A 20,568-nucleotide genomic window follows, 5' to 3' on the forward strand; every position below is an offset into this window, starting at 1 on the left:
CATACCTGTACATGATGAACGATTGTCACCAAATTACATATTCGTTTAAAAGGTCAGGGACAAATGATAATTAGAACATATTATGACAGAATGTACCTACTGTACATTTTGAAAGAAAGAAAAACTCATAAACGATTAGAATTGTTCCTGAATTCGATAAATAATTAATTACTTTAATTATTTAAAACACGAATTGCTTGCCATAGAACTAAAAAGCATCTTACTATATTGTAGTTGTCATAATATTTAATAAAAATTTAAGGTTTTTACCGTACGTAACTTCAAAGGAAACTTGCTTATGTCGGGCAATCACTTCACTGCAGTCATGCAATAATTTTATCGATTACACTACATGTTATTTTCAAAACTATATGGGATTAAATGCTTTGTTTTTCCGTAGAAATTCAGTAAAACATCTTCTCTGTGTACTGATATCACACATGTATCCGAGGATTTACTATAATTTCCACGCGCCGCTCTCGGAATTAAAAAATTATAGTAAACGCTTCTTGTACTCGAGAATATTTGTTTTTGCCCCGTCCCGATCGTTCGGTTTAAGCCGCGTCATTTCGGAAACGCCGTGTTTTAAAACTATTTATTATTTATTATTTTTCTATTTACAATTGTCGTTTTTAAAGAGGGTCGCATCGTATTAAATATCCAATTCAAGGGAGGTGTGCGAAAGATCACGTCGAGCACATAACACACGAGGTGGGTCTCTCTCTCTCTCTCGCTCTCCCTCTCACTCACTCTCTCTCTTTCTCACTCTCTCTCTCTCTCTCTCGCCCTCTTTCTCTTTCCGTTTTACCGGTTGAGGTACGTAGGAACACCTATTATGCGTGTGCGTGTATGTGTGCACTAATGAATTAGCAAACACGCAATCGCCTTTAACAGGCGGTGGAAACGGGATAGACGAGTAGCGCCCTTTTAAAGTGCCCCCTCGGCCCGTTGCAACCGCAATACGAGGCTGTTATTATTACGATTATTACGATTATTATTATTATTACCGTGGTGGTTGTTATTACAACGGCTATTATTACGTGTCGTGATTAATCGCACCCGGACACACAGCAGCAGCGGCAGCAGCAGCGGCACACACCCCGACACCGCGAAGCCGGTGTGAATATAAACACGTTGAGGGTCACACCTGCGGTTCACCGCGTCTACTGCGCGCGTACCTGCGTCGGTTGATAATGTAACCAGCATCTAGCATCCGTCCCCGTACGTGCGTGATGCAGCCCGTTCCCGTCGCTGTGCACCAGACAATGGACCGAAGACCCCGGGAGTGTGCACTGCACGTGAACCGTGCGCGACGACGCTACCCTGTGTCAGTGGCGTGGTGACGAAATCCCGGACTCTGGCGCAACTATATAAAACCAACCCGCCCGCCCGTACAAGAAAAAATAATAGTGATTAACGCTGCGGCGTAAAACAAAAATACCGTTGGAAAAAATCTCGCCACGCGTCAACGTCAAACACAACAGCTGCTACGCCCCTGTGACCGTTCTCAAATAATTGTACGCTGCAGTGTTCGACTGCTGCCTTCGTGCACGGTGTACACTGTAGAGCGTTTCTGTGCGCATATGGCACGTACAGAAATATGCGTGTAAAACAATCCGTTGGGTTTCATTTCAATGCTATCGATTTTTAGATAAGTCGGAAAATCGGGTCACGCCGAACACGTACGCGCTATAATGCGATCGACCAACAGTATTTTATTGTTTTCGTTTAACATATTTTAGTCGAACGCGTCTTCGACCACCTACACATTGCACGGACGGTATTATGGGGTATTATCTACACTTGCATTTAATATATTTTTACGACGTATCGTATAACGCATGTACCGCGCGCGCGCATAAACGTATATTCATCCCTCCAGTCCCCGTCACCGGATCCCATGAACAGGAGAGGGGAGAGCAACGTCCCTCGCAGCGTGCGAAACCCTTCGTGGCGCGGCACGTCGGGTCCGAGCCGGGCAACGATGAGCGCACGCAATCGCGGGGGCGGAGCGCGACGGTTATACGGGGCACGCCCCCGGCGCGAGCTGGGCGCGGACGGAGCAATAACCGAACTCGAGCGGCGGCCGCGGACAAAAGGCCGCCGCTCTCGACCGGCCCGTGGAAAACAAACGTGTCGTAAACACCTGTTTTTACCTGTTCGCGGGTCCCTAATAACGCACCTCGTCCCGTCGACGTGCAGGGTTCTTTAAAACGCCTGTTAAGTGCCGATGACGGCCATGCGGCGTTGTTCAGCGGCGGCGGTCGCGGTGGTGGATGCGAAACACCTTTTCGACGAAACATCATCACTCGCCGCCGCGCACAAACCCTTTAAACCGAGTCCGCCGAACGCGTGTAACCTATTTCCGCACGTTTATTTCTACGTGTACAGAGCGGCCCCGCGCGGCGCTTTCATCGTTTGGAAACGTATATCCCACGTCTGAAGACGAACTGTTCCAGTTTTGGGATACGTTAAAAAAAATACGCGTGCAATCGAGTTACGGGTAGTTTAATAACGTCCGCGCTGTCGAAAGTTGCCGGGAAAACAGAGGCTAAAATATATGCTTTTTCGTACTGCATGCCTAAGGATATTGTCGTACTCCCCTTTCGAACGTTAACGGTGATGACTAACAAAGTTAAAATAGTTGGTGTTTTAGATTTTGTTGTTGATACATCTTGGAATTTTAAAATTACGTAAAATAATTTAATAAAAAAATTGTAAAATTCAAAACAAATACCATAATATAGAAAATAGTAGTACGGAATTAAAAAATGTGTTGTGGTTAACACATTTTTATTTCGTACTACACAAAGTGCGTCGTACTGCTCACGATGTTAGTCCCTGCGAGAAAAGAAATCTTATTGTATAATATTGCGTATGACGACGGTGAATTTAAAAGCGTTAAGGTGTGTTCGATTTTAAGAGATACGACATCATGTTATCATGCATTATTATATGCTATTATGCTCGTGTAACACGTATTTAACATATTTATAACAAAAATTTGTTGTTTTTACGCAATCTTTAATACTCTCCAGCACCTATAAAAATTGCAAGTATAATTATCATTTGTAATAATTGTAACAACAATTATTATTTGTATTTTGAAGCAATTTTTGGTTTTTGGTGCAACATTGCAACAGATCTCTCCATATTTTTACTGCAACGACTTCGTGTCCAGAGGTCTTACTGTTGCAGCTGGGCAACACTCGAAACATTTACTATAAATAACGCTTACACTAATGCGTAATAAGTAGGCTTAGAGATTTCTAGTATTTGTATATATATTTTTTTAAGTATCAATAAAATAGCAGAGTCAGATAGAAGTTCTGTTCTTGATGTAATCTAAATTCTAAATTTTATTTTGCACGTATTTTCATATTTTACAGTTTTTAATTATTGAAACATAATATTAGCAATATGTAACTTTTAATTGCTAGTATATAAAGATCATATTATATCATATATATTCATATTTCTTACTGTATACAACTTCTTTATTTATTTTTTGATTACCAGAAGATCTAACAAATAATGATCTAGTATTTTTTAAGTATGCACTACTCTTTTCGTCAATATGGAACGAAGGTCTTTGAAATATAAAATTTTTTTTCAAATAACCACAACAAATTTAAATTTAAAAACTGAAGAATATGTCTAATAGTACAGTGCAATTTTCAAGGCATAAAGTTAGAGAACATTTTCAATAATTTAAATTCATTGTAAACTAATTGATCTGTTTTTTATTATAGGCTCATAATCAAGCATAGAGTTTGATTAATAATTCTTAAATCAATCAGAATAGATTTTTTTTTACATAAATACCATTAACAATAATAAAGAAAATACAATAAAAATGTAGAGTGTATTTGAGTGCATATTTGGTTTTCTTTTAAAGCTAGAAGTCCCTAAGCCTAGTAATGAATATAACAATATATTTTATAAGGAATTACACGTTACGTGCGTATATCGAATAATTAATAAACCTTATAATTTGTTTGAATTAATAATGATGAGAAAATATTTTACCATTATAATTTTACCTAGAACAAGTCAATTAAATATTTGTAAAATAAACGATTTTTTAAATAGCTATATTGACTGTTTAATAAATAAAATAATATATATTTATAATTATAAATTATAATTTCTAACAGTTTTACTGTACCTATATTAAATGTATTTTTTATAGGTTTACACTTTCCAGTGCTGGAAGAAATTTTTTTTGGATGATCAACATTTGTTCAGAAACTAAGTACCTACAACTTTTGTTCATTATTAATTTTATTTAAATTATACAATGCTCAAGTTTTGTTAAGAACCGGAATGCTTTTACAGAAATGCAATCACTAACGTTTTCAAAGAAAATATAGGCAAAATATTATCTAACCAAAATTTAATCGGAATTTTTTAACATCCGATTATTTATTAATAACTTTTCAAGTTTTGAACTTAAAAATTAGAAATTAAATCGTAAAAAATACGATTTTACATTGCACATCGAAGCTAGTTTCATAATCTCACAATTTATTTAAAACTATTTCCATCTTTTGTACCATAATATGTATGGATATTTATAATATTGAGAATAATTTTCAAAAAATTATAATCTGGTAATTATAATGACTCATTAAAATATAAAATATGCAATAATATATTGGAAGCAAGTATGCCCCATACATCATGTTTAATTAAATGATACACCAATTACTTAATCAAACAATTAATTAACGATAATGTCAAACCGTTTTATTTATTTTAATTTACTTTAACAATAATAGTTATAAAAAAAACTATTACGTTCCAATATAATAAGATTTGTTGAATTCGTTGAAAATAAACGTATAATATCTCGAACACTCTGTATAAGCGGGGGTCGTCGATTGTTGTACTTGTGAACACTATCTCAGGGAAATAGGCGTTTTGAGAACATTTTCTGTATTAAACATGGCCCTTCAACGTGTGTGTGTGTGTGTATTTATGCGTGTGCAAATGGAATATTTACACACAGGCACACACACACATACACACACAGAAATGGATGACCGAGGAGAAGGATAGTGGCGGGGGGACAACAAAAGAGACGAAGAGCTTTTTGGTCGTGTATAACTGATTATTGGGCCTTAATGGAAACGGCCATTTGTCGAAAACGGTCTAAAACGGTTGCCCAGGAGACCACACCGCGTTGAGAACTTTTACAAGGTGTAAAAAGGACCTGTGCGAGCGGAGGTGGAAGGTGGTCTGTTGGTACAGCACAATGGGTGGAATAGATGCAGGGTTGAGGGATCGGGAGGAAACGCACAAAGGGTAGGCGGGAAAATGGCCAAAATGGATAAACGAGGGATAAACTTTAAAACCATTCAGTTTAACGCGATTCACTCTCACCACATTTTCGAGTTTCATTCCACTCACGGCTCGTTGGTCCTGGATTTTTATTACTTGCATCTCTTTCGTCCGCGATCAGAACGAATAAGGTCATCGAAGTCTATTAACATAATATATTCGTGTACTCGAAACACTGATTCTTCAAACAAACAATCTGTATAAATGTGATTTAAATCGTTGCATCGTTGATCTTTGTTCAGTTTCGGAAATCAGAAGGTAAGAATTTTGACGGAATATTTTATTTAGAATTGTTTTCTGTGAATTTCAGTGCTTAGACAAATATATTTTAAATTAAACAGACTCGTCATAAATTTAGCTATAGAAAAATATGTTACTATTTTGAAGAAGTCATGTACAATTACTTGTAATGTTTAAATGTATAAATGTGTATTGAATAATTATGATATCATCTTACTCATATCTAATTATAAATATTGGCTATAAATATTATTACAAATATTGGTTTTCGTACACTATTCATAAGATTGCATTTAATAGAAACAAAATGCTTTACAACTCTTTTTTGTAAGCTCCAAACAATATTCCCATATAGGCAGTTCATCTTTATTATCATTAAGTTTAATAGTAGATCTTGATTATTATAGAAATAATATTGTCAGTATTATATCATTTTATTATAAAAATTATTAATTAGTTTGTAACTGTAAATTTTAATATTTTTTATTTATTTATTTTGTAAACTTTTAAAAAAAGAAAAGTAGATAGTATAGAAAATTCCATAATAATACATTAAATAATAAATATAACGAATACTATTTATTTTAAAACCATTTTATAACAATTAATATTCATAAAATTCAATAAAATTTAACTATGAGGATTTTTAAGTTTGAACTATAGACTATTTAACTAAATTTAACTAACTATTTATCAATTTATTTTAGATTTCCGTTTATGTAAACAAGTTACTGATATATTTAGATTTACGAAAATTTCAAATTAAACCTGAAGGAGATAGTTCACATATTCGTAAGAACTCTTAAGTATATTGTTCGCATTTTTTCAGAGGTACTCATTTCTAGTCTAGTGATTGAATAATAAGCAATTATTGATGAATCGATTCACGCGTATCATAATAATATTTCAATTTTCCGTTTTTCGGATAAATTCTTGTCATCGTGTAGCGCAGTGCTGATGTCTCAGACCAGCCGGATCCACTACAGGTTCAATCGTCATATGGTATAAATACAGTGTCGTTTTAGAAAGATTTAAACACAACGCACTACTGTATAAAGACATAGATTTATCCAGGGCTTAAAATGGTAAAAAAAAAAAAAAAAACCGTAGAAGAACTATGATCCCAATACCTGTTGGAGCGTTCCGTGTACCTTTCTAAACAATTATTTAGTACCTATAGAATATAGATATAAAACAAATAATACATAATTAATATTGATACGAGTTATTAAAACCCTTATTCTCGGAGCTATCGGTCACAGTCGACTGTCAACGAAACGTGATAAAGAACAATTATATAATAAAACAATTTTTTTTTTTTTTTAATATTTAATGTAAACGTAAAACGAATTTTTAATTACAATTATTTTGACCAGAAAACTTCAACTTTTCGTATAAATGCCGGAGAAGGCGTTTATTAAGCACTTTGAGCGGTAAAACGACCGAGTCTCTTATCATCTCTCCTCCCATTTCGAACCCAAAACGTATTCGAAAATGGAAACACTGCGCGTACATTGAATTATTATTATCTACTTCGGAACAAGGGCGTATTTGAGTTGAGGCCATGGGGAGGGGAGGGCGAAACTATTTTTCTTCAATATAAACTTAAAAATACTTTGCAGTTCATGGCTCTGTTATAATGATAATATTTTATAATGATAGACTAGTAATTTATATTCTTAATTATTTATACATTACATTTTTTAAATAAATCAATGTATTATATTCAAAAAAAAATAAAAGCCATTGGGGGGTGAATGCCCCCTTCGCCCCCCCCCCATCAAATACGCCCTTGCTTCGGAAAGCTCCGGAAACCTATACTGCTCGTCAGAATAACAATCGCGTTGCACGTCTACGCGCTTTTACTGGTACGCATTTCACTATTTTAATTCCACGCGCGATAACACGTGCTGGCACCAGACGAACGTCGATTTCGCAATTATTATATTATACATAGACGAACATTATAATAACGGTAATTCTCGTAGCAGGATCAGGATAGATGGACACGTCCTCGGACTCGGATGAGCCACAGTCACCCGGTATCTACAGACAAATGGCGTATTCGGCCGCAGCTACGGCGACCGGTTACGACGACCCGACCATCAAGTCACCGTCGTCGCGGCACTCGGACTCGTCCGGCAGTGGCAGCGCCGCGGACGAGCCCTGCGCCAAGACCGGTCATCACAAGTTCTCCATAGACCGCATCCTGGGCCGGTTCAGTGGCGGCGACGCCGCTGCCACTGTCCACGACCAGTGCATCGACACGTTGCCGGACCCTGGGAAATCGCACCGAAACGAATTGACATTGGCCGGTGCAGGTGAGCGTACACATTAATAGTGCATGATAAATAATGCACTACGTAATATTATAATACCATGTTGGTCGCTGACGAATCTCGACGACCAGTGGTGAGTGACATGTCCAGTGGTGGAGAGAAGGATTGGTTGAAGGCGCTGTTTAGCCAACACCCCAAAAATTTCAGGAAATCTCAAATAATTAACTATCATACGATGATTCTATAACTAAAACGGATCGAAAAATGTGATTTAAATTTATGTGCATTTTCCGTCAACATATTGCCTACAAAATGTGTTCCGTATTCGGAAAAGAGAAACAATTCTGCTAAACGGTTCACCCGATACATATCCGCATCATTGTATGCTTGTTATAATTTATCAGTACGAACACCAAAAAAAGGTCAACTTGACCACGTCGGTTAGATCTTTGGATATTCAATGTAGTCATTGGTAGCTTATTATTCAGAAGAATTACTCAGAACCCGTATGCTACAACATTGGTTAACCGTATCCATTGGTTTGAAAGATAGTAATTGCACGTTGCATAAAGATATGGAATAACTTAGAATTAAATTAATTTTTTTTTTTAACTCGAGACAAATTGACAATGCCACAATTTCATTTTTTATAACTTTTAATTAATAATGAATACTTAAAAAAGTAAATCAAGCCATCGCGATATACTTTTGTTTTTTCCAAACGGTATAGTTCACATTGTTTCGTTTGGTACGCATCACGTTGAGATTTCTTAGAATTTTCCAACTGTCTAAAGTTTCAGGGATTCAGTGTATCGTCCTTAAAATATGTGCAAACTGTACCTTTTCGTTGCCCAATTGTACGCGCCCAACAAACATTTGAAACTATGAAATATATTTGAATAAAATGATAATGTATATATTTGTTGGAACATAAATTTATATAAAATATAAAAAGAAAAGATAAAAACAATTATTCTAACCATCACTTACTTTAGTTTTAAAATTAGTATTATAATATCGTTTTTTTTTTTTTACGCGTATGGAAAAATAATCTCCCATCCCTATGACCGTGGAAGTGATAGAACTGAGTTCTATCTGAAGAAACTATTTAAATCAATAGGAATTGGAAAAATAAGCTATATATTTGATTTATATCCGAAAAAAATCGGATACTTTAAAAATAAACACTTTTAGAAACCGTGTTAGAAAAACGAATTCCCAGTTACTCTGTATACGACATTTTTTGTTTCCAATGAGTTTTCATTGTAATTTACCAAAAAATTTAAATAACCAATTCGTCCTCAGTCGATATTCAAACGTGCTAATTTGATTTGAACCTAGTTCAATTTTTACAATGGGACATATTATAAATAGATACTATACAAATTAATTTTTAATTATACTTGTTGGACAAACAATTTTTTTTTATTTTTTTTATTGTTTAAACTTTTTTTTTACAATTAGCTTTGATAAGTAATGACTATACATAATGGCAATCGTTAATTCTTTAAACTCATATAAATATAAGACATTGTAAGTTAAATACAAACAGCTCAATATTATTCGTCTTATAGAGTAGAGAGGGTTATTGACTAATTTTTTACTAATCATTTATTACACAATCTTAACAAAGTTATATCTACGCTGTATTTCAATAATATTAGGTACATAAAAAAATATGCATATATCGTAACCTATTTAGTAGTACGTTGACTTCGAGAAGCCATTTAGTTCTTAACATGAAACTGGTAAGAATATTTGTCTATTTTATTTTCACGTTGATTATTAAAATTAAATTAGTTAAGTACCTATCAAATATTTATCGGGAGAAGAATGTGTTACTATTAAATGGTTAATTAATTTATATGGACTGGTATAAGACAATAATAACATTTGTACAGTTTAAACTTCATCCATTAAATTTTTTCTTTTTTTTTTTTTTTTTTGTAGACAGTATTACTGAACTGAATGGCCACAACTTTCCTTATTCGTCATTGCTGTACGGTGGGTGGTTTGCTGCTGCGGCTGCCGCAGCAGTGACAAACAAAACACCACCATCCCATTTATTTGGCCTCCAAGGTAAGCGAAACGTAACAAAGTCGAAAAGTTTATTTTGTACACTTTGAATGAAGAGTTTATATGCGTGAAAATGGTTTTAAATCGTTACGCATGTCGAAAACCTGCTAATCAATTATATAAGTAATTGATTGATCATATTTATAATTTTAAGAAATAATTTATATTTTATTATATTATTATGATATACATGTAATATATTATGTTATATTATATTAAAATCGTTACATTTGAGGTGAGACTGTAACCTGAATAGAAAATCGAAAGCAATATAATTATCATTTATGAAATCGAAAACAACTATCGGCACACTACAGTTTAAATTATTCGCAGAAAGTATAGAATTTTAAAATTAGTAAAGATTATTGTATTAATTTATCTCGACGCATTATTAGGTACATTCTTATTTGCTTATAAATATGTTTTAAATATTGATTTCTGTTTACTGTCGACAGCTGAGCGAAATAAACGTTTAGTACCTATACGGAAGAACATAAATATTGCATTCGCTTTACGAGAATAAATATAATTGAGACGGAATTGAGAGTACGCGAAGAAACGTGTGCGCATGATCTTCGACGAAAAGATATTAATTCAATTTTTTATACTTTTTTAATGCCACGAAACATGGGTGATATATTACACGAGGCTTACTCCAATACAGACACATTTAGATTAATGGTGAGAAAAAAAAAATGTTTTTATTTTTTTTATTTCTCGACATTTGGAATAGGTGATTCATTTGGGAAAAAAAAACCCTTTGAATTCTTCACACATTTCATTACCTTAATGATCGATGTATTGTAGGTAATGCTATATCAAGGCTATTAAGGCTATTTTAAGTGCTGTATTAATGTAGTACTATCTTCACCGTAGTGCCAGTCGACTAATTTCGATATTACTTACACACAATACACAATATGTACATTGTATACACAATAAGCTATGGTTTATACAGCAACCATATACATACATAATAATAGGTGCACTACAAATATAGTCTATATATTATACAAACCGATGTACAGTAAAATGTAAAAACGGCCTGCGTACGCGCACGACGAAGAGTCACCGACATTGACCCAAAGTCAGAGAGCGTCTCTAATTTACATTATGGTTTAATTTTTTTTTCATATATGCTTTTATGTGTACAACACAAAATACATTATGTATGCGTTACCGGGTCGACCAGGAAAATTGACCCATACATCCTTGGTAGTCACTAATGTTTTACGGTCGATCGACCGTCGCTAACGCCACGTGGAGGGTTGAAAATTATATATCCATATTATATTTGTACGTAAAAACTATTACGTTTGAATTCATCGGGTTTCTTCCACCTGTTCTCCGATGAGCGCCGGTATATACTAACGCCCATAGATTAATTAATGCTAATTTATCATCATCGTATTGTTGATAATATTGTTCACGATTTTAAAAAGCATACGAACGCGTCGTTATAACTACGAAACTATTTTATACCACTATTATTATAATACTCCTAACTTATATATTATATATAGGTAGTAGTGGTTCTCGATTTTATTTTAGGATCTTGATTCAAAATTAATCCTGAAAACCTATCGTGACACACATTTACAGGATAAAAAAGAAGATCTAACAAAACAAAATTTAGTAATTTCTTACTCATTACTTAATAAAATTATAATGAACTATATTAGTTTACAAAAGTATTTTTATTAAAAAGCCGTATATGTGAAGTATACACTTGTTTCCTGTTATACTTAATAGCAGCACCAACGTCGACGTAAATCTTAGGTAATTTAAAAGCAAAGAGTTCGATAATTGTAGCCTGTTTCGATGTTTTATGTTTTTGATGTTCACCATTACCAAAAATTCAACTTAACAAATGTATGAAGATGAGAAAAAGAAAAGTTTTAAAGATCTTTAAAACTACAGCTGAAAAAATTAAACATGTTTGTTCAACTAAACGATTACAATTCTGAAACGGATACACAACCCAGTGAATACATTAACACTTTTTCGTTCCTTCGAGAAAATAAAAATAAAAATTATCTTTCAATGAAATTAAATGTAAAGAAATTTGATTAATTATGTCATCAGCAACTTTTACACCATTTTTAATAGTGAAAGTTTGAAATGTTTCAAAGCAATCATAATTTCACTTTTTGAAGTGCTTTTGCCATAAAGCAAGTTTTCATATAACCTCTAATTTTCAACTAAAAAAACTTTTTGCAACCTATCTAAAATTGATTCTCGGCCCCCATAGTGTGAAAAACGCTGAATACATGTATAGTCGTCGTTGTCGAATTCGGTGAGACAGTTTGGTTAAAGTGACCGTGACTACGACTGAAAAATAATAACAGACGTAGTCGCGATCAGAAGTCATCGAGGTGCTTTCTTCAAAGCAATAGTGACTGCAGCAAAAGACTTTTGAACAAAAATTGCTAGAATCTTTTGTTTTGTTACAAAACCAAGACTACAAAATAAATTCGATCAATGTTTAAGTCGCAGCGACCGACTGGTGTCAACTACCGGAAAATTTAATTGATGGAATTACATTTGCCGAGAGTTACATTCCAATGTAGAACACCGGTTTAAAATTACCGGTCGCGATTCATAACTAAACTAGGAAAGTTTAATTCCATTAATACAGTAGAAACAATAGTGTCACGGTCGCGGTCGCTCTAGCTAAAACCGTACCTTCACTAGTGACTAATCACTCGGATGATTGTATCCAAGTAATCCTTTTATCTTACAAAAATCATAAAGAATAGCAAATGGAAAATGTCAATTTATTTTATTCGTTTTCATTTAAAACTAATTAAAAATGGTAAAAACTTTGTTTTTGACAATCTTGATCATCACAATGATTTTTTTTAAAAATTTGATTTAAGGATAAAAGTCTTTTGATCAAAATAACTATTATTTTCACTATCTATAAAGATTTATTTTTATTGGAATAAAATATTATGCGCTTTGATATTTTTAATATATTTGAAAAGCTTCAATAAAAAATAATAATAAAATGTTTAAAATTATACCTTAAAGTTCTTTGGTATTTGTAACTTTCTTTTTGTGGTACTTTTAAATGTTTATCTTATGATAACAATTATTTTTTCACTTGCAAAAGGATACAATATAAACTTAATTTCTCTATTTTTTTTATTTATATTTGCATATCGATATTGTTCTTAAAGGACTCTAAAAATGATACATATCAAATTTAAACTTGAATTTCAAAATTGTGTTCAAATTAGATTCAATCGATTTCACTCCAATTTGATTAGAAGTAAAAATCGTGTTTTTGAATCATTTTTTTTTTTCTCTAAGAAGCCCAAATTTTTCTTCAGTTTATAATTTTATAATATGTTAAATCTGAAAAAATATTTATTACTTATTATTCGAAATTTATTATTTATACTACGTGTCGTCACTGCAAGCGACATTGTTATACATACACTATAGCACCGTAATAACCAATTCATATTAATTTATAGTTGGCTTTGTATCCATCCTACTATAATGTTATACACAGCAGTTTTATAAATAATATAATATACATCTAATATACGTGCCCATGACCCTAATTATATTATTTAACTAATCTACCGGATGTAATAAAAGACTCAATAAAAACCAATACAACTCGTGGAAGCGCAGGAATATGCCGTATGAAAAATAAAAAGTAAAACGCATACACGTATATATAATACATGCGAGCAATTATCTATTATTATTGTATCTAATTTTACTTTTAAATTCCACTATTACGGTAAAATATCAAGATATTATTTATTGTTTATCATCGCGTTGTATTTCCAAACTACAAACTTAACAGTCTACGCTATATAGTGGTTTAAAAATGTACAGTACATTTATGTGCAGTATTTGCAATGCTTATAGATGATAGAGTAAAAATAATGTATAGTAGTGATAAATGTACACGAAATGTAAATACATATATTTAATTACTACGAATCAAGAATCTCTAGCAAGTTAACGTCATCGAAATAGATAAATAATACTCTATTGGATTTATCGAATTTTCAGCGATCAGCCGTTTTTTCAAGTATAAGTAAACGGTTTTAATGTTTATATTATAATTTGTTCGTTCCTTCGTTTCGCAGAAGATCACGAATACTATTCAATCAAAACTTATTCGAAAAATATAATTGTTATGTTAACTTTAATGGTCAGCCTTGCGGGACTATGCATCATAGTGTGTATTTTGTACGGTATTGTTACTGTTATTCACAATTATGTATGTGTACAGCTCCAAAAACGGTGGGCCGAAGATCCAGGAAACCTGGTTTGGATCGGAAACCTAGACAAGCGTACAGTGCAAAACAGTTGGAGAGATTGGAGGCCGAATTCAAAGTGAGTAAACGTAACTAAAGAAAATGATGATTTTTAGTTTTCACAAATCGTAGTTATAGAAACAGTGGCCCGTACCCACATACATTAAACAAATAAAATCAGCAGAAATATTTTGGACAATGCAATTGACTCATTCAACTATTTATGGTACTTATATTGAATACAGTTAATTCATAATATTAGTTTAAAAATTGTTTTCAACTAGGTGCTCTGCACACAGAGAAGAAACACAGTTCCTTAATATTACATAACGTTAATTGAAATAAAAGTAAAATATTGACTACCTATATACATCATCTTCGATCCAATTTTGGAGATCAGTATTTCAGAATATTAAGAAAAATGTCAAAATATACAGCTTGTAGATATATATAATTATATTGAGTGTCATTGAATCGATCTGTATAGATAAATAGTATGGTCGTAAGTTTCTTAGCCATTTAAAGTTGTTATACCAGATTAATGTTTCTTGATTTACAGCAAGTTTTCGTCAAAAATTTTGATTTGTAATTTTTAATTCTGGTTTTTATCTAATAAAAATTCTTTTCTCTCTCTCTCTCTCTCTCTCTCTCTCTCTCTCTCTCTCCTTCTCTCTTGGTATTTTTATGTAAAATTATATTTTTTAAATTAACCCATTCAAAAATTTTTTTAACTATATGTAATTAATTAATTCGAGATCATCACAAGCACGGCAGTTTATTAATTCATTAATAAAAAATTAACAATAAGTCACTTGAATACAAATGTTCTGATAAAAGAATCATAAACTGTTAGGATAATTAATCCTATATTAGGTATTTATAAATCATACAAAATGTAATTAAATTAACAGGTAGTTAATTTATTATTAAGTTTGAGATTAACGATAATGAGTTTAATATCTGATAAATAACCAAAAATGTTAAACATCTACTTTATATTATATTACAATGATTTATAGCTATTAAATTAACATCATTATAAATTATTTTATCAATAATGTTACCTAATGATTACCATTAATATTCGAGCAGTAAACAAAGCCGGTTTTTTTCGTACAGGTTCCAAATGATTTAATATTTTATAATTTTACATTTATTCAACTATTTAATAAAAGAAACCCCGTTACCTCGGTAAATATAATATCTCTATACCATCCTTTGTACTACAATACGCTTTTGTAGTATTACGAGTATGCACAACATTTTATACAAGACCGTTAATTATCGATATTAAATGTTGTTCGAATCCATAGGGTGAGTAACTTTTAAGTAATACGATTATTTTCCTTTACTAAAACAGAAAAATATGAATGTTTCAATAAACTAAATACAGACTTTTAAAAATTGATGTGTAACTTCATTCGTTGGCTATAATAATAATAATTGGTTAAATATTAGACTATCAAGGAGAATTTATTTTGGTTGGGCTCTATGTGCGGTAGGTAGGTTAGAAAAAATTTAAACAAGTTAATAAATGTGTACGAGGGTCGAAGAAGATAAAACAACGTTATTCGTGACTATGCGGACGACTTCATGACAATGTAATATAATGACGTACAGTGGCACGTTCAACGTAATCAGATGAGAGAAGAGAGGATGTAAATTGTAGTCAACTATAAAATAGATATATATGCAGTTATGTCTGATCAAAAGTAAATAATATGTTAAAAATATTGGACACAATTTGATTTTAGCAAATTTAAAAGTATAACAATAATAGTCTGCCTGACTATTGTGAAATGTGATTACGTTTTCGATATGGAAATTAAATTATTTATTCACATTCCGATTAGAGATTAATAAAAAAAATCCATCGTACGACAAGTTTTTCGCACGACAGATCGTAACACGCGTGGGGCCCCCGTACCATAAGCGTGTTCAGACTTTAGTGGTCAAGGTTAGGTTATGAGTTAGGTTATAATTATGAGTTTTTTTTTTTTTTTTTTTTAACATGAATAATAAAATACATTTAAAATTCAAAGAAAAAATCGTACATTGTACTAAAAATTTAGGTAGGTACTAAAGGTACTGTACTGTAAGTAATGAATACAGGTCCCAAAACTTTTTTTATCCTGGCACGGTTTTGTTAGAGGCGCATTCCGCCGGAGGGGCCGCTTCCCACCCGGCCCCTCCCGTAAACACGCCTATGCCCCGTACAATAGGTTTGATCGATTTAAAACCGTTCTCTTCTCGTCGATATCCAACAGCAGCGCAACCGTAATATCTAAATTTTTACGCGGGAGCCGTAACGAACAGATAAAAAATTAACACTTCAATCGTTTAACGTTCGATTCGAATATAACACGTGCGTTTGATTATCCGATACCTATGACATACACTCAAGTCGATTCTAAGTGGATCCAGTATTAGATTAAAAAAAAAAAAAAGAAACCACAAATATTAAGGATTCACCTGATTTAAATATTATCAACAATTTGACTTTTAAACGTTGAGCCTGAATTAAAGAAAAAATTTGAGTTGCCCCCCCCCCCCCTATAAGTAAGTCTAAATAGGCCACTGACCGTGATGCGCAAAAACACCATGGGTTGTACGCAACTTGTGGTACGCGATAAAAGTTGATAGTAACCAGGGAACGTGCGTAGGCACATCGCGTACCGCAAGTCCGTACGATCATTTGTGCCGCGGTGCTCCGATGTCGGGGTACGTTTGACGGCAACAAGTGCGAACTGTTGGTTTCGCGTTTTCGCAGACGGACAAATATTTGAGCGTGAGCAAGCGCATGGAACTGTCCAAAGCGCTGAACCTGACCGAGGTGCAGATCAAAACGTGGTTCCAGAACCGACGGACCAAGTGGAAGAAGCAGCTGGCGTCCAAGCTGAAGATCGCCCACCGGCACGGTTACTTCCAGCCTGTGCAGCACTACGCGTCATTATTCGCGCCGCACTGTTACTTCCCTGCGGCAGCCGCAGCGGCAGCGGCCGCGAGCGCCGCGTCCACCGCCGGTCCTGGTGCCGTCGTTCAAAACTTCGGTTGCGCGTTGCCACCTCCGCAGCCGACCAGGAACATGCCGTCGACGGCGGGGCGCGAGGCCGCCGAGCTCCAGGAGCAGGTCGAAACGGAACAGAGGAGATAGGATGGACGAGAGCCGACGACGTCATTGTTCCCCGGGATATGCGGTCGACGCGCGTCTGCCCTGCCACGTGCAGGTACAGCTGAAATCGTTCGCGGGCGTTATTATAGTGTTTAGTAGGTACCATGATAAACCCGTCATTATGTGTGTACGCTAGGGTGACCACACATCCCGTTCAATACGGGATCGTTCCTATATTATGATTGTAATGTCCCGATGTTCCGACAAAATACAAACGAAACTCTTTTCATCCCGTTTTTTCCGTATATTATTACATTGTATTTGTAAATGAGAAAAATTGTAAATTTCTGAAACAAATATAAAACACTTTTATACCAGAGAAAGATTGAAAAGTGTAAAAAAAGGATTATCAAATTCATGAATAATGAAGATAGCTGATGAAATATTTTTTTTATTTATAGCTAAAAAAAATAAATAAGTAATGATGTGTGACAATGTACCTACTGTTAAATACTTCAATAATATAAAGTAAATTATTTAATTGTAAGTAAAAAGCAGTCTTATAATTTTTAAAAATAAATGTATTAAATTTGTAGTTATCAAGATTATGTTTTGAAATGCAATTTTTTTTTTTTGGTGGGGGGAGGGGAGTAACAACTGTCCCGGTTTTTTCTTTCTGAAAATGGTCACCCTAGTGGTTGCGCTATTATGCTTACTCCCATCGGATCCGGCAGATCTTGTATGGTCAGTGACAGCTCGAAGTTGGTTTTTCAATGAAGCAGTTATGTATGGAGTACCCATTCCAAGTAATTGAACTCATAAATATTAAAATTAACGGATACCCGAACAAAATAATATATATTAATGTTTTATGTCAAATGTGAACAAATTATGTACGAAACTTTTCTATCGCACAACACTAACTACCCGCCACATTTTAGTCATGGAGCAGCTGCTTTAATAAAACCTGCATCACGCCACCACTGATCGTAGTACATAATGATGACGTTCATTTTTTATGAAACAATAAACAAACCATCTTCAACGACACAGGGGCGTCTTTTGTCGGATCCCGTTAGTATATAATATTATTGCAAATTACAATCTTCACAGTTATAACATTATGTTCACCGCTTTTTGTACATCACAGCTATGTAAAATAATAATTTAGAGAAAGAAACAACGGTTAGACAAATAAATAAGATACCTACACATTTTTAACATGTGAAACAAATCAAAGTACATTTTAATTTTTAACAGTGTGTGTTTTTAAATACGAGCAATGGAATACTTATTTTTTATTATGAATGTAATAATTATCATTTTTTTTTTTTTTTTTACGGCTATTGTTGCTAATAATTTTTACAACCCCAATGAACATCATTAAAAACGATTTCTACTGTATATTAAATCATATTTGTATAACTATGTACCTACTTTTGCTTGTAAATATTATTCAATTATACGTGTACACTTTGTATATTAGTCAATATAAAAATTAAATATTTTATCATAACATTCAGTGGTCGAAATGAGAAAAATTAAGTAGAGGAGCTCAGTCCAACGATTTAAAAACTGCGTTACACGTAAACAATTATTTGTCATAGGCTCGTGGAGGGATTCGGTACCCACACCCCTCTCCAACAACCTTACATATATTTCAAATACCACTTTTCAGCTACATAAATATTTAAATTCCAAATATTAATATGGATAATATTAATCACAAACCATACAATCAATGCCGGATTATGATCGTAACACTATATGAGGGGGCTATTACTTTTAGTGAGGCCCTTTTACAAAAAAAATTTCATATTTTTTTTCAAATTTAGTTATTTGTAATAAATATTAATTAAAATAAGTTTAGTTTATTTTTATATTGTTGAAAATTATAATAATATTTTATTTTTTTTAACATATTAATTTGATGCCATTTTATATGAAAAAAATATTGGCTGCTAATTGTGTCCCCTTTTAATCGCAGCCCAGGTCTATAGCCTTCTCAAACCCCACCCCCTTGATCTAACCCTGCATACAACGAATAAAGTATATACCAAATTATAACGGTATATACCAGACATAACTATTTATATTTTTCCTGAAATGACGACGCCTTCACTTATCAAAACCACCATATTCTTTTACATATCATGAAATCATATTTTATAAGAATATGATAACATATATTATCTAGTTGGTACGAAGATTGGGTTGTTTTACGAATTACCAATACTTTTCTTAATAATAACGAGCAATTAACGAAAAATAACCAAAAAAATAGCAACATTTATGGCACACCGATTAGGTCGGATGTAATTTTCAAGATTTTTTTGTAGAGTTATTTATAGAAAATTTAAATTTTCATATTTTCTTAGATTTTTTTTCGAAAATGTCTATAAAATAACTTTGGTTTGAGAAAAAGTCTTGAAAATTGAATAAAAAATTCTTCATACATAAATAATAATGTTTATGGAAAAAATTGTTTAAGTACCTACTTGAGTAGTTAATTTTAAAAAATAATAAAAATCAGCTACATTTTTGTAGTCAAAAATTCATAAAATTTTAAATTTTCATATGAATTTTAATTAGGTAGGTACAAGATTTTTTATTTGATATTCTTTGAAGACAAAAAAAAAATTATTTTTGGAACGTTGCAAAAGTGTTTTATAGACGATACAAAATGAAATCGGATATTTCATGGAATTTCTATGATATTAGGCATATAGTTAAGGGGGCTGGAGCAACCATTTTTTTTCATACTCAATGAGCGAAAGAAAATTAAACATACTTCTAGTAGCTCGATTTAAATTTTAAAAACTAAATTTAATTTGTATTTCTCTTTTCTAAGTTTGCTCGGAAGTAGATTCTTATATTTTTCATTTCATTCCTAATTAAAACTAAGTAAAAGTTTATTTTGAGAAAGATATTAACTTACTATGTATCATATTTTATTAACTAAAAATAAAATCGTAAATCTATTTCCGAGCAAATCTAGAAAATAGGCTAAAGAATACAATCATCTTTACAAAATTAATATAAGTCGATCGAAACAAGGTGAATTTTTATTTCTCTTTTGGTACTATTTGCATTAAATTACTGCCCTACAGCCGGAGCAAGTTTTTCTTCGTGTTCATTGACTTGTGCATTTGTGTATGGGCGTTAGAACATTTCTAAGAATTTTAGTACCTAGCCATAACATAAATATTAAATACTACCCGTATTTCGAACGCTT

The 20,568-nt window shown here is 32.9% G+C and overlaps 1 protein-coding gene across 2 annotated transcripts; it reads left to right on the forward strand.

Annotated features, from left to right (window-relative positions):
• Positions 1-5,379: 5,379 nt before the first annotated feature.
• LOC112687302 (barH-like 2 homeobox protein) lies at positions 5,380-18,823 on the forward strand. 2 transcript variants are annotated; one of them, XM_025559936.1, is made up of 5 exons: positions 5,380-5,601; positions 7,572-7,904; positions 9,813-9,941; positions 14,197-14,300; positions 16,992-18,823. In XM_025559936.1, the coding sequence occupies exons 2-5, from the start codon at positions 7,586-7,588 to the stop codon at positions 17,373-17,375; spliced, it is 936 nt and encodes a 311-aa protein (XP_025415721.1). In that variant the 5' UTR covers positions 5,380-5,601; positions 7,572-7,585; the 3' UTR covers positions 17,376-18,823. The 2 variants fall into 2 exon arrangements, with proteins under 2 accessions (XP_025415721.1, XP_025415722.1); XM_025559937.1 differs by having other exon boundaries at positions 7,575-7,904.
• Positions 18,824-20,568: the final 1,745 nt, after the last annotated feature.

Source organism: Sipha flava, unplaced genomic scaffold (genome assembly GCF_003268045.1).
Source record: "Sipha flava isolate LNK unplaced genomic scaffold, YSA_version1 339_pilon_pilon, whole genome shotgun sequence".
In the NCBI taxonomy this organism is placed as follows: Eukaryota; Metazoa; Arthropoda; class Insecta; order Hemiptera; family Aphididae; genus Sipha; species Sipha flava.

Bases quoted from the DNA above. Each gene is read 5' to 3' on its own strand.
- LOC112687302 (XM_025559936.1), top strand. From the start codon at position 7,586: ATGGACACGTCCTCGGACTCGGATGAGCCACAGTCACCCGGTATCTAC. The intron at 7,905-9,812 runs GTGAGCGTACAC...TTTTTTTTGTAG, and splicing joins ATTGACATTGGCCGGTGCAG to ACAGTATTACTGAACTGAAT. The intron at 9,942-14,196 runs GTAAGCGAAACG...GTATGTGTACAG, and splicing joins CCATTTATTTGGCCTCCAAG to CTCCAAAAACGGTGGGCCGA.